The following is a 13,595-nucleotide window of genomic DNA, read 5'->3' on the forward strand; positions in this document are numbered from 1 at the left end:
TGTTTCCCACACTGGATAGTGATAATTTGATAGGAACTGCCAGCAAGGAGGATTTCTCTGAATTAAGCCTGTGATTCCTCTGAAGATATACATGCACAAGATCAAGTCTTGCTTAGAGACACGGAAGGAATATGAGCTTGCTGAAATCAGATCACACTTGGACAAGTATGCTGAACTTAACAAGGCTTGATTTTTGATAACATGAGTCAGACAAGCCTTTCTCCCATCAATATCTAGGAACTGATGGAACCCTGCCTCATCAGCAGTCCTTCCTCTGAGTTCCTCTGAAAGAGATCTTATTACAGAATAAAATGCATACTAGTAATGATAAAAATGTTAAATGCCCCTAAAAAAAAAAATCAAAGGGTACTTCCATTTTTATTTTTACCCTCTACCATTTCTGCCTTGCAAGAGAACTACAATGATGAAAACATCTCTTAGTGTCTTTGGCTACCCTGAACTTGGATTTGCTGGGAAAATTTTCTCATGTTACAGTATCTTCTTGGAACTATTTTTAAAAACTCCCTCTAAAAAAACTAGTTCAGTTTATATTTCAATGCTTCTTCATAAAAATCAGTTACAGTAATATGTGTGGAGTGCCTTGAAGCTTTTCAGATCAAATTTGCCAGTTTGCAAAAACTCAAAACCAAACAAAAAACTACCTCCCCCCACCCAAACCCTTGAGCTACCTTTCCAAATCCAACAGTCTTGCAGAGATGGATCTTGGAAGGCAGATTCTATGCAATACCTAAGACAGCCTAACAGTCTCCTAAAAGCTCCTAAAAGGGGTAGTTCTGTTTCTCATTCCTCTCAGCCTTGTGCTACCACCTGGTCTGAATGGCTCACTGGCAGCTCCAAAAGCTAAATAGCAGAGTACTAGTCACTTTTATGCGATCAGTTTTATGGAATTTGTTCACCTACAGTAATCAAAAATGGAATATCATAAGGTGCTAACAAAAGAATAGATAAAAAATATGTGGATGAGGTTAGTGAGCAAAGGAAAAATTATTAGTTCATCCTGGTGGTGGTTCGATCAGAACAGCTGTATCAGCTAAACTACAGCTGGACAGCTAAACTGTTTTCATCCTATCTTGCAGATCATATCTAGAAACAACTTCTAGAACAAAACTCCACCTTGTTATTCTGATCAATTGTATAGCACTTCCCTTGCTGTTTTAAACAGAAATGTGCAACGTATCATTAGTTGTGACTTCTCAACAGAACAAAAGAAAAAGCCTACATGGCCCTAAGAACCTTTATTTCTGGTGACAATGTCCAAAGCTCAAGATTTGCTATAAATAACAGCTATAAACAAATGGCTATAAATAAAGCCTACTACATGTAGCATAAGGAAATGTAATGTGGAAATAAGCAATACTATCTACTAGCCTATAAAACACTCCTCATTTTATTAAACTAGTCTTGACATCTTCAGTGCTCAAAACCAGCTCCAATTCTTTCAAGAGGCATCTGTGTTTTGAAATTATTCATGATTCTGGTTTAGAAACCTACCTCCTTAGTCTTTTAATTTCTATGAGATACATTTGCTTCCAGTAAGCTACTAATTCTTCCAAACATGCACAGTTAATAAATACGTGACACAAAATATTAAGTAAGCAGCAAACTTGTTAAGTGCTTGTTAAGTGCCCCCAAGCAATAAATTAGAACTACAATCACCAAGCAGCAGGCTGAAACTGTCACTTATTATATGTGAAGCATTATTTGCACACACCTGAAATGAACAATTGCTATGAGAAGCTTGATGCTCAACTGCTTTGCAGTCCCTCCATGTATTTGTAACAGAGTGAATTAAGAAAAAGCAAGAGCTAAAACTTAGGTGGAATACTTGATAAGCTATTTTAACATGTAGGGCTTCCTCACAGATGATTCTTTAATAGAATTACATTTTACTACAGAATTTACAGGCACTTAAAATTATGTAGCAAGCCTAGAGTTTGATAGAGGAGATTTTGTTTTTGCTTTTCTTCATACTTAAGTGGTCAAGCATGTTCTGCTCTCCCACTGCTGTTCTGCTATGTCAAAAAAAATTGACATGTAAAACTATGGAATCAAATGCAACTAGATTTCAAAAGCAAATATTTAACTAGTTAAAATCAGTACGCAATGATTACAAAACTGCTCTGTAATTAACAGAGCGTTCTTTTAAAAAAGAGGGGTAATGCCAGATTTCTGATAACGTTTCTGTTGCTGATACATTCACAAAATTGACAAATACAGCAATAACACATAGGACGTCAAGATTACACAGGAGTTAATGGAAACAGCATAGTAATTTGTTAATGAACAGACAAATATATTAAACATCAATACTTTTACATAAAAGACACTTTATTAGATATCTAACAGAATTAGAGGACAGACTAAATAATTTCTTACCATCCATCTTGTCAGAAGTATCCTCTTTGTTGAAAAAGCAGGCAAAGAAACATGGAAAACTTAGTGTGTTAGAATAAAGGTGTTCACAGCAGAGTCATAAAACATTAATTGAGGAAAATACATTAATATTAAATACAGCAGACATGTTTATCTAATTAATGCATGTATAAGCTACCTTAAGCAAAATTGGTTTTGCTCAGTGCAAGGTACAAAATTACAAAACAGAGTACAAGTACCCTGCAAAGGGATATTGATTTTGTATTTCCCAAATCTGAGAAAACCCTTAAAGTAAAACATTTATAAATGGTTTCATTCTTGGTGTAAACAGTTACTGAAACATCTGTACATATTTATATAATTACTGAACCACATATTTATAGTTCTTATGAAATTTGCTTCTGAGCATGAAGCTCCACCTGGGGTAAGGGACAGCAGGGAACAAAAGAACATAATTAAGACAGAGGATAAATGAGAGAAAGTTTCACTCTGTTTTAAAAGTATTAAATATTTACCAGTTCAGCTGGAAGGTAGTGCATAAATAATCTGACAGTAACAATCAAAATTAAAATATTTAGCACAAGACATATATAATTACAGCTCAAGTCTCCTCAACAAGGAAATTAATACTTAAGAATGTCAAAGATGGTCAACCTTGAAAATAACTAGAGAGTATCCTCCTACTTCTAGCATAGTCTTTTAATAAATCATAAATAAGCAAGATTTCTTGTATTAATAATGAAAACGGAAGAGATGGGTGAACACAATTAGGGATTACTATGCTTATAAGCTTCTGGTCTTCCGAGGTTTTAAATTTGGTAGCTAGGTAAGCAAAAGGTGGATGTTTCTCTGCAAGCCAGGCTGAAAATAAATTCAAGCTCTAGGACACAATGTCAATTTATTTTGGTATTGACTGCAACATCTAAAGGAGGTGGAAAGCACTACAGAAATGAAGTTACATTGCTTAGGCCTTTTCAGACCATTGTCAGCATTAACTTCTGTCATTTAAATTTCCATATTTGGGTTACTGTAAATAAATCCCTTAAAATGAACAGAAGAATGAACTTTATAAATCAGCTCATTTTCTGAAACATGGCACTTGGTTGGATTTGCACTCCATTCATTTAAAGGTTACCTTTTGAAAACTAAGAGTCAACAGCATTGGGAGGCTTATCCACAACAACGGTCACACTGTCTACATGGTATGTATCCTTCAAATTACCTTACCACAGTCAAAAAACTGTTAGGAGACTGAGCCAAGATCAGTCAAGCAGTACTGTGCTTATGTGACTGCAAACAAATCTTGGTCTCCTTGACTACCACTGCCCTTTCACTGTTTGCACTAGGATTTGATTTTCACTGTACTTTGCAAGTATTATGTTATTTTGCCATTTCAAATGACCATCACACTGTTCTCCACAAGTGACTGAATCACTAGCAAGGTAAAGCTTTCCAGCATCTCAAATCCTGCAAACGAATAGGGTTTATTGCTTATTATTCCTCTCCCCCAATCCCTACTTATCCAACCCATAAATTACTAAGAGAATAAGCTATTTGTGTTACTTTCCTGCTAAATCTACCACTGTTTACTTCACTAGAAACCTCTGTGCCCTTCTCAACCCCTGCTTACAAAATTCTTGGCATGAATCAAGATATTGCTTTGAAAGTTAATCAGATAAAGCAAACCAATACTCCAATCCAGAGATAATTTTCTGTGAAAGTCTTAAGACAATATAGTCCCTTCATTTGAGCAGCATAAAGAAGACATTAACAGAGCAGGATCTCTCTCTTTTTTTCAAAGTATGTTTTTCATACTTTTTTTCAAAGTATGTTTTGTTGCACATCAAAACACACCAGGCAATACTCTGATCTTGGAAAATAATCATCCCACATATTTCAGGCTTTTAGGCATTAAGTTAGGAGGAACTGACAGTTCCAGAATTTTAGAACAGTTTGAGCTGGAAGGGATCTTGAAGATCACCAAATTCCAACCACCTTACCATGGACAGGAACACCTTCCACTGGAATGGTCTGCTCCAAGCTTAGTGTTGAACACTGTCAAGGATGGGGCATCCATAATTTCCCTGAGGAACCACTGGTGTATCCCCTCCACCAAGCAGCCTCATGTCAGTTTCCACCTGCGACCCAGCAGGTTCTGCTGCCCCCTCTGTGGGCACCAGTGGGAGCCCACCTCCAAATCTGCTATTCCAAGTACCAAGTATTCCTTTTAGTTCAGGATTGCTCACTCTTTAGCACTAAAATCAATGTTGTTCACAGCACTTCAAACAGGCCTGGATGACAAAAAGAATCAACTGATTTCAGATGGCTTTTAACTTTTGATTTTAAAAAGCACAATTAAAACCTTTGCAACCACAGCCTACATGTATCCTAACATCTATGCAAACATAATGCAAATCAGAAGAACTACAGTTTGTCTCCTCTGATTGCCTACAGCGATCAACATTAGAACATGTCTCTCCTTTGTGGTCTAGCTGGCACAGAAGCTGAGAAGAAAAAATGAGTTTTCTGAATACTGAACCTCTCTTTCCCCACTGTTATTCCTACAGCACAGATAAGCTAAAAATTTAGAACAAAAATACGTTCACAGTCCTCTACCATTGACACTAAGTGGATGTTCTAGCACCTCTACCACTATCAAATACTTTTCTGCACTCTTACCACTTGCAGCACTTCCTATCTCAAACAGCCAATAGCAATGGAGATTGTCAGCTAGGCAAAACATACACATAGTTCCATCAATACCCTTAAGAAGAAATTATGAACTCAATGTTATAAGTTATTGTGTAAAACACTTCTCTATTTCATTAAGAAGCCACCTCTTACTGCCAGGGTATCTCTTTAGCATTCTTGTAAAATACCTGAAGAGCTGAGAAAAATGGAAAATCAAGAGCTCTCACACTCATTTCCCTGTTACTTTTATAAACAAAAAAAGTCTGATCACCACTGTTAAGTAAAGGTACCAACTCCTTCCAACACTTAATTCTAGATTAAGAAATTCAGAGAGCATAGTATGGACACATTCTTTGCATTGGCATTCTTCCCGCACAAGAAAAATAAAGCAGGTAGCAAAGTTTCTGACTTACTTCAGAACACCTGCTCTTTTGCCACACTCCAGTGCTACTAACAACGACGACTGCTTTTCAAATACAGGAGTATTGCACAGTAACTTTTTGATCAAGAAAATCACAAAGACCTCTCAGAGCAGCGCGGAGGTGCTCCCCTTACCTAGGGAGGCGTAGGAGCCCGGGGGCAGCCCGGCTGCGGAGAGGCGCCCAGCTCCAGCTGTCTGTCCAGCAGCATGGCGGGCCTTGGCGCCTGCAGCAGCGTTCACGTCGATGTCACTGCGAGACCTCTGCAGGGTGCCCGGGCTTGGGACACCCTTGCTGCTGCCTGGAACTGCCGGAAAAGAGGAAAAAAAAAAAAAGAAAAAAAAAAAGAAAAAAGAAAGGAGTTGATATTGAATAAAATGAATGATATTTAAGAGGGTAAAATATTCTACTACTGCACCATGCCTGTAAAAAAGCACGAAAAACTATGTAAAAAAGGTTAAACTAGTATTAAGCCAAGAATTACTGAGATTAAAAAGCAAACTAGAGCTGGTATTGCCATTAATTGCACATAGAAACAGTTTGTTTAACAGTAGTATTTATCTTCATTCAGCATGAAATTTTAGCATTATTTAATGCAATCTGTCTGTTTCCACCCTAGCACAATGACATAATTCTGAACCTTCATGTGATTTATCACGTTCTTGAATGATTTACAAATGTTAAGAAAATTCACATCCTTCCTTGAGATACTGAAGGAAGAATAATATTCCCACACTTCAGCTAAAGTGAGCCGAATGTGTACTTTGAAATGTTTTAGGGTCTAATCTTTAGTATTTTCATATTTGCTTCCTATTATTAACTGAGTTTTAACTATTCGCTTAATTTTAACCACTGCTTTAGGTCTTCTAAACTTGATTCCCCTTATCAGTTTCAGTATCCATTCTTAATTACAGTCCATTTGTAAAAAGCAGCTCAATGATTTACTCTCAAAAGTTACAAAGACATTATGGGAAAAGACACAAGTTATTAAATTCCAAAAACTAAATACATAATTGAACTCTTTGAATTACAAATATGCTGTCTGGCTATTGTTCTATATTTATTTAGAAAGAGAACAGCTACATGGGAACAGATGAAAGAGACAGTGAGTCTTTAATTTCTAATTGCCATAAGCCTAACCATGAACAGACCAAAGAATAATGTTTTGTTTCTTTGAGAGTGACTGTTCCATGACAAAACTCCAGAAGAGATGATCAATTCATACTAAATTATGTCTTAGACTTGAAATAACTTAAACTACATAAAATATGAATTGAGTGTGAGGCAATCTGAGCTCCAGGTATAACTTGTAGTGGCACATACCATTATTTATCTTGGAAACAGGGTAAATGCTGATACACTCAATTTTTAAGCTGCATTTAGAATTTTTAATTCAAAGAGCATGAAGACCAATAACTAAGCACTGCACTTCACATGACCACCACCTTACCTCTGCCTGCAAGACTTGCTGGGCTGGCTGCAGACCATTTAGATGACAGAGGCCGACTGTAAAAAGTCAGTAAGTTCAGTAAGTCTCATGTATCAGAGAAAAAATCAAACATAAAAGAGAGGGGAAAAAAATTCTGTTCTTTTCTCCCCTTCAACCTTCTCAGCATATTTTATAGATAAATACTTTAAATATAAAATGTTAAGAAAATCAGAATCAGAATCTTATCCATTATATTTTATAAAATTACATCCTAATCACAAAGCACTAATCCTTCAGCTACAGACAGGCACACTTTGCTAACAAAGTTCAGGTATTCTAAACTGGGTCACAGAAGCATTTAAGGTGGTCAGTATAAGGTTTTACCCATGGGCTGATCTTATACATCAGCCATCAAACAAGAGCAGTGGGAACTACCCAAAAAGCTTTATTTGTGAAAAACATTATGTGAAGTAGTGTCTGCAATAACAGGAAAAACAGGTGTCCAACTCATAAGCCTCCTCCAGTGCCAGATGTCTCAAGAATTAAGTTACAAATTAAAAAAGGAAATGCTGATGCTTTCAAACAGCTAGACTCCATTTCTCCTGCTGGAATGTACAGGCTCCCATAACTTATAAAAGGAGAGAAGTCCCATGTCTTTTTCTCTATGTTTTGTCTTCATTTCCTTCCCACTGCAAAAACAAGTAGTTACTGAAACACAATCTTCCAGTCTAGTGAAGTTTAACTGTGAACCCATCCTTTGGCCTGGTTTGGAAGGGTAAAATGCATCTGGAGAGACCAGGGAAATTAAAAGGATTGATAAAAGAAAACATACTAGCACATTCATTGGTTAAATACATGACAGGGAAAGTCTGTATTTGATTAAATAGTTGAGTATTTCATCAAAAGTCAGATTTTAAGCAGAGTCAGTGTCTCAGCTTTAGTAAAAATAATTCCTTTAATTTTAGACCTAAAAGCAGAGAGAAAAGAGATGCCTCATACTGTGTGTTTACCCCAGTTATTAGCTCAGGCACTCAGCAGTAATACAGAGGTCAGCACCATTACCAAAATCCTCAAAGAAGAATATGTTTGCAGCTTGTTTTAAATAAACCTGGTTTTCTGACATGACTAACTAGTGTTTTGAAGGTACTTTACCTCAAGTAAGGTGAGGAGGCTGAGGTAGAGCTCCTGACCTTACAACTTGCTCCAAAGAGAAATCCTAGACAACTGCCACAATCCATTGCAATTGACATTTTATGTAAGCAGTTTCATAGGTAGGCAGAAATCACTACATTTCTCTCTCATTCCTCCATCTTCTCTAAAAATATTTTTGATTAATTATCTTTATGAGATGTTCAGAAGGTCAAAAATCACAGAGGACTTCTAGGAAATCATACCCGTATTTCCTAACTTAGCCTATACAGGGGGAATTCAACACCTATACTAAAAGCCAGAAATAAAATTTTGGGTACCAAACATCCATCTGAATGCAAAGTTAGTAACAAATTAATTAAAATGTCATAATTTTCAATATCATCGCCTCTTCTGTTCATTTGTTATTTTACCCCTCACTTTCTGTATTGTAGCACTTACACATCTTGCAATATGGAAGCAACATTTGAAGATTTGGAGAGTACTTTAAGATTCCAATTTCCCTGTAATTTAGTTTTTAAAAGTATATTACCAGTAACTCATTAACAGCACTTTTATTTTCAGAGGGGGAACACAGATTAATTTAAACAAGAATATTTATCTTTGAATAAACATTTGTGGAAAATGAAGTGCTGGCAACTGCTTGCATCACAGACAATTATTTTTAAAACAATCTTTTATAATTACAAGTATCGTAGGAAAGATAAGGTAAACCTCTAGTATTTAAAGCATTAGCCAAAAAAAAAAAAAAAGGAAATTCCAATATGTGAGAAACAGTCTTTGCTTTCAAGTAATAAGTGAGGACACAAGCTCTGTGGTTTTGGTAATGAAGATCTAAAATATTAAAATACTGAAATACTTTGAGGAAGCTTTCTAGCATTTAAAGGCAAAAATCACCACATATTACTTCTACTACTACTTCACATTTCTGCTAAAAAGCCAGTAGATTTTTTTTACTATTGGTACCTAAGAAAACCTTAATTTATTCAGCTCAAGATTGTCTATGCATTTTAATACATCACTGGCTGCAGCACAGACCCACCACGTAAGTAAGTGGCAGAGGTATGAAATACTGCTAAAACATATTCAGTACTGTGAAGACAGGGAAAAAAACCCCAAACTAATCTCCAATGAATCTCATTGCTGATGTTCCTTTTTCATGCTTGCCAGTGAAAATAGATGAAAAAGGAATTATACCATTATAGCTTTCCTGGATCTATTCAGCACATCAGAATGCTGGACATCAATGTGAACCTTGAAGATATTTTGGTGTTTAAAGCAGCTGTTAAGGAATTAATGTATGATTACAGGGTTCTAAAATCCTAAAATACAGGCAGTTAAAGACTGCCTGTACTTTTCACTTTGCTGGGATAACACTGTTATATAGCAAAACACCACAGAAGAAATTTTTATTTAAAAAATTAGAAGTCACAAAATAAAACTGCAGCTTTTCTATTCTCAACAGGAATCTGAATATTTTGCTCTTGAGAAGCTGCATTTGTTTCTTGGCTCAGAAACAATGAAGTGACCCTTACTTGAGGCTCTCCTGTGAGCTAGAGGATGACCTATCTGACTGAGGGAGAGATGCTATACTGCCAGAATTCTTCAAGTAGGTCTGAAGGCTTCTTTGATAGGGTGGTTCCAGAGAATTATACAGAGTCTCAGCTTCACTAGGAAAGTGATTTCTAAGACCCAGATAAGCCCTGCAAAAAAAGAATAACCACATGTAAATGCTCAGTATTTTCTTTAAAGGGTGGAGTCAGGAAGTAAAGATTACAGAATGAAGCACAGATGGGAGTGGAAGGAACTAAGAGTATGTAAAGCAGTGCTCATCAAGTCAGCTACATGGACTGAATTAATCTTTGCAAAATAACTTAGATTTATCCTCTGAATGTCTCACATTCACTTACCAGTTGTGGGGGAAAGCAAAATGAATTGTTTTCTGGCCTTCTCACTAGTCAAAGTGCTGCAGTTGTTCAGAGACTTAATTAATGGGAGCAGAATGATTATGCAGCAGTATCAACCATTCTAACTCTTCCTTCAGTGGAATCATCACATGCTGCACAACTGCATTGACTGACTCGGCTTTGAGAACGTCCTTTGCAAAAGAAACTAGGTAGCAATTCAGGACAGAAACATCAATTTTCAAGCGAACTTGTTTGTATCCTCTTCAGCCATGGAGAGCAACACACCTTGGATTAGAGCCTTCTATCACTCATTTAGCTCATGCAATTTTTCAGAGCAAAATTAAACAAAACTCACTTTCTTGCCTCCACTCTTGCTTCTGCATCAGCATCATGAATGCCCTTCTTGATTGTTTCAACCAAGACAGCTGCATGCCTAGAAGAAAGACATTCTTCATGCTACTTTGCTACTCTAAATTCTAAGCAGTAGATTTACAGTTTAATTAACATTTCATCAAATAAAAAACAGCTGCAATGCCAGTTCTTTCCAAAATATGCAGTAAACAAACACTTAAGCACACTGATGACATAACTGTACCTTCCGTAAAGGTTTAGGTCAGCTTACTCCTTCAGTCTAAAAGGATTTTAATCTACTTTTCTGACATACGCCTACCTATCACACTTATAAAGTTATTTAGAAACACCTTTTTTAAGACATTTACCTTCCTGAAATGAAAAAACTATTTCCACTGTTATATTAATAGTAAGAAAAGGGGAAAAATTAAGACCATAAGTTTTCTTTCAGCTGTGAAAGCTTTCAGCATACAAGTTCTACACCTGAATACAAGTTCAATGAACAGCAAAGTACCCATCAGAACACGAACTTGTAAAGATAAACAAGTTTAAATTCAAGGCAAATTTTGGGTGGGAGGCTTGTTATTTCGGGGGTGGGGGAAAGGTGGTGACTTTTGTCAGTTTTTTTAGACACTTTGGCATAAATTATTTCCCCATTACTCCCTTTCACAGGAGTATCCTGTGGGGACAGCAGTGTGACTGGAATGAGCTAGATTAATTCTTCAGAGCCTTTTTTGGATGCCCTTTAGTCTCTTTGCTCTTACCCCGTGTTCACAGTGACTATCCTGCAGAACTGATGCACGTACTGTTTTCCCATCCATCTGGAGAAGCCACAATGTGCCCTTACTAATTAGCATAGAAAGTCCTCCAGCCTAAGCCCACTTGCCTTATTTCATAGCAAACACACAGATTTCCTTCTGCCAGCAGAAAAGACAGATGCTTACCTGTATATGCATTGCTCACACGCAGGATAGGAGAAGCAGAGGGTAAGGAGAGAAGGCCACAGGAAGCCAAGGCTGGAACATACAGCTCTCCTTCCCCCTGGCACCTGAATGAGCCACATGACTTGCTGTGCTAGAAAGGCTGTCTATGCCAGAAAGGTTGGCCAACACTGAGCAACATAATCCAATTAAAGGATTCAATGACAATATTTCTGTCTTAAAATACATTAGTAGTTTATTTTAAGGAAAAACATATACTGGCCCATACCTTTCCAGTGAATGTGTTTGCCACTCTTGTAATAACAGGTCTAAAAATTCAAAGGAGCGCCTAAAAACATAGAACCAAAGTCATAATTAAATACTCATTTCTCTGATGTGCTTGTGGAATGAACACTAACTTTACCTTTCCCCCGAGGGAAATAAATGAAATAAAAGTACCTTTTTCTGACAAACAAGGCACTGGTCACCTTATTGGAAAGTTAAAATATTCTGTATATTAAGCAAACATGCAGGATAACTAATTTTAAACTTCAAAATAATAGATGCAGTTCAATTAACAATATGCTTCAAGTCATGTTATTACATACCCTATGTTAACTGTATTAGTCCCAAAATAACAGACATAAATTAATGAAGTTGAAAAAATAGTAAAGAGTGTAAAATCCTAATATAAAAAATAAATGTTAAAGATGTAATATAGGACTTCTATGGCAGTATACTTCCATATACACTATTCCCATCCTTCCATCTGTCACTACTGATTACGTAGCATAAAGGAAAACATGAGACCATTAGCAGAGGGCTCTGCATATAAATAGCAAAAGATTTTCTTGCACTGTACTAATGAAGATACGTAACTATATTCATTATTAATTTGAGAATCTTGACAATTTAGCAAACTGCCATTAGCAATAGGCATAGTTTTAAAAACTATGTCTGAAGCTAGATCATGATGAAAAACCAAACTGACACAGATTAGGGAAGTGTAGGTAACAGTTTTCACAAATGTAGTGTACTTGACAGCCTGAAACTATCTCTTTTTCTGATTATTCAGCATTTTTGACCTGTTCTGGAGGAACGCATTTGGGCTTTTTTTTTTTTTGCCCAAATCCTTTGGACATCAGCAAAGCATGGCAAGAAACCTGAAACGCTTTTCAGTATTACAACTGATCTAGTATTTTGTTGTCCTTTTTGCCTTCACCAATGCTCACTGGATTGTGAACTGAGTACCAAAGCCACCCAGAGTCTAATGTTCCTCAGTAAAGGCACAGCATGTGGAGGCACTGAAGCCCTGTGAATTGTTTAGCAGTCAAACCACAAGCTGTGACAGGTCAGTAGAATCTGGGTTGAGGTAACACTTGCTTTGGATGCAAATGCAGATTTTAGACTCAGAGAAAGTTATTCAGATGCACAAGTTGTTTCCTGCATACACACAGTGACATCACTTTCAGGACTAGAGTTGGTCCAGAAACACCATTAACTGCTTTTGTGTGATTTGGTGCAGGAAATGACACTGTCAAAAAACAAATAATTTGATCAAGAGTCAATTGAAGTGTTCAAGCATCATGTTGTCAGAGAAAACAACATGCTGGAGATGCAGCTGAGCTGTTGAACACCACAACACATGGATGCTCCATGTCCTAGCATAACTGCCACTGTCTGAAGGTTGAAATTTATTTTTGTAGTTTGCAGTTTAGCGGGTAACAGTTTCGTGTGTTCAGAGTTTATGTCTACTAATCTTCTAATTTGTTAATTTTCTACATATGATAATCATATTTTGAAAAGCAACAGCTTTGATAATTTTAATTCGTTATGTACTTACCTTCTAACTGCAACTGATTTTGAGGTACAGTTGCTTGTTATTAAAGGTATGAGTCGTGGCACATGAGTATGCTGACAAAAAAAGGACAAAACAGTTAATGAGAAAAGCATTCCTGAATCCTGAATTTATACTGTAATTATTAATTCCAATAGAATAATCATAATAAAAACTGCAATAATTTAAAATGCTTACCAAAACTAAATCATAGAATACTATTAAATGAAAGACTGCTGCTAGCATGTCAATTGATTAAAGCTATTTTCTTCCAAAAGGTCAAACAAAAACCACTTCCAGTGGCATCAACAACCACATCATGATATGCAATACTTGGCTGTCAAAAGTAATATAAGAAGTTCAAATGTAGCTGTATCTTCAAAGGAGTTGCAAGCTGATGCTATTTTAATTTTGCCACAGGGGAAAAAAATTAATAGATGTAGCTGTCTTAAAAGTCAGAGTTATAGAACAAAAAGTGAATCAATGAATATGAAAATA

General features: G+C 36.4%; 1 protein-coding gene across 28 annotated transcripts in view; it reads right to left on the reverse strand.

Annotated features, from left to right (window-relative positions):
* CLASP2 (cytoplasmic linker associated protein 2) overlaps positions 1 to 13,595 on the reverse strand; it is a 140,706-nt gene that overhangs the window by 46,308 nt on the left and 80,803 nt on the right. For 22 of the 28 annotated variants that reach the window (XM_077786454.1, XM_031503912.2, XM_077786418.1 and 19 more), the window contains 7 exons: positions 13,104 to 13,174; positions 11,550 to 11,609; positions 10,345 to 10,422; positions 9,618 to 9,785; positions 6,955 to 7,010; positions 5,641 to 5,811; positions 2,398 to 2,421 (listed from right to left, as the gene is read on the reverse strand). In XM_077786454.1, the coding sequence (XP_077642580.1) occupies positions 2,398 to 2,421; positions 5,641 to 5,811; positions 6,955 to 7,010; positions 9,618 to 9,785; positions 10,345 to 10,422; positions 11,550 to 11,609; positions 13,104 to 13,174 (628 nt within the window). The remainder of the gene's footprint in view (positions 1 to 2,397; positions 2,422 to 5,640; positions 5,812 to 6,954; positions 7,011 to 9,617; positions 9,786 to 10,344; positions 10,423 to 11,549; positions 11,610 to 13,103; positions 13,175 to 13,595) is intronic. The other 6 variants (XM_077786455.1, XM_077786429.1, XM_031503919.2 and 3 more) reach the window with 1 other exon arrangement.

The sequence above is a fragment of the Lonchura striata genome, chromosome 1 (genome assembly GCF_046129695.1).
Source record: "Lonchura striata isolate bLonStr1 chromosome 1, bLonStr1.mat, whole genome shotgun sequence".
Lineage (NCBI taxonomy): Eukaryota > Metazoa > Chordata > Aves > Passeriformes > Estrildidae > Lonchura > Lonchura striata.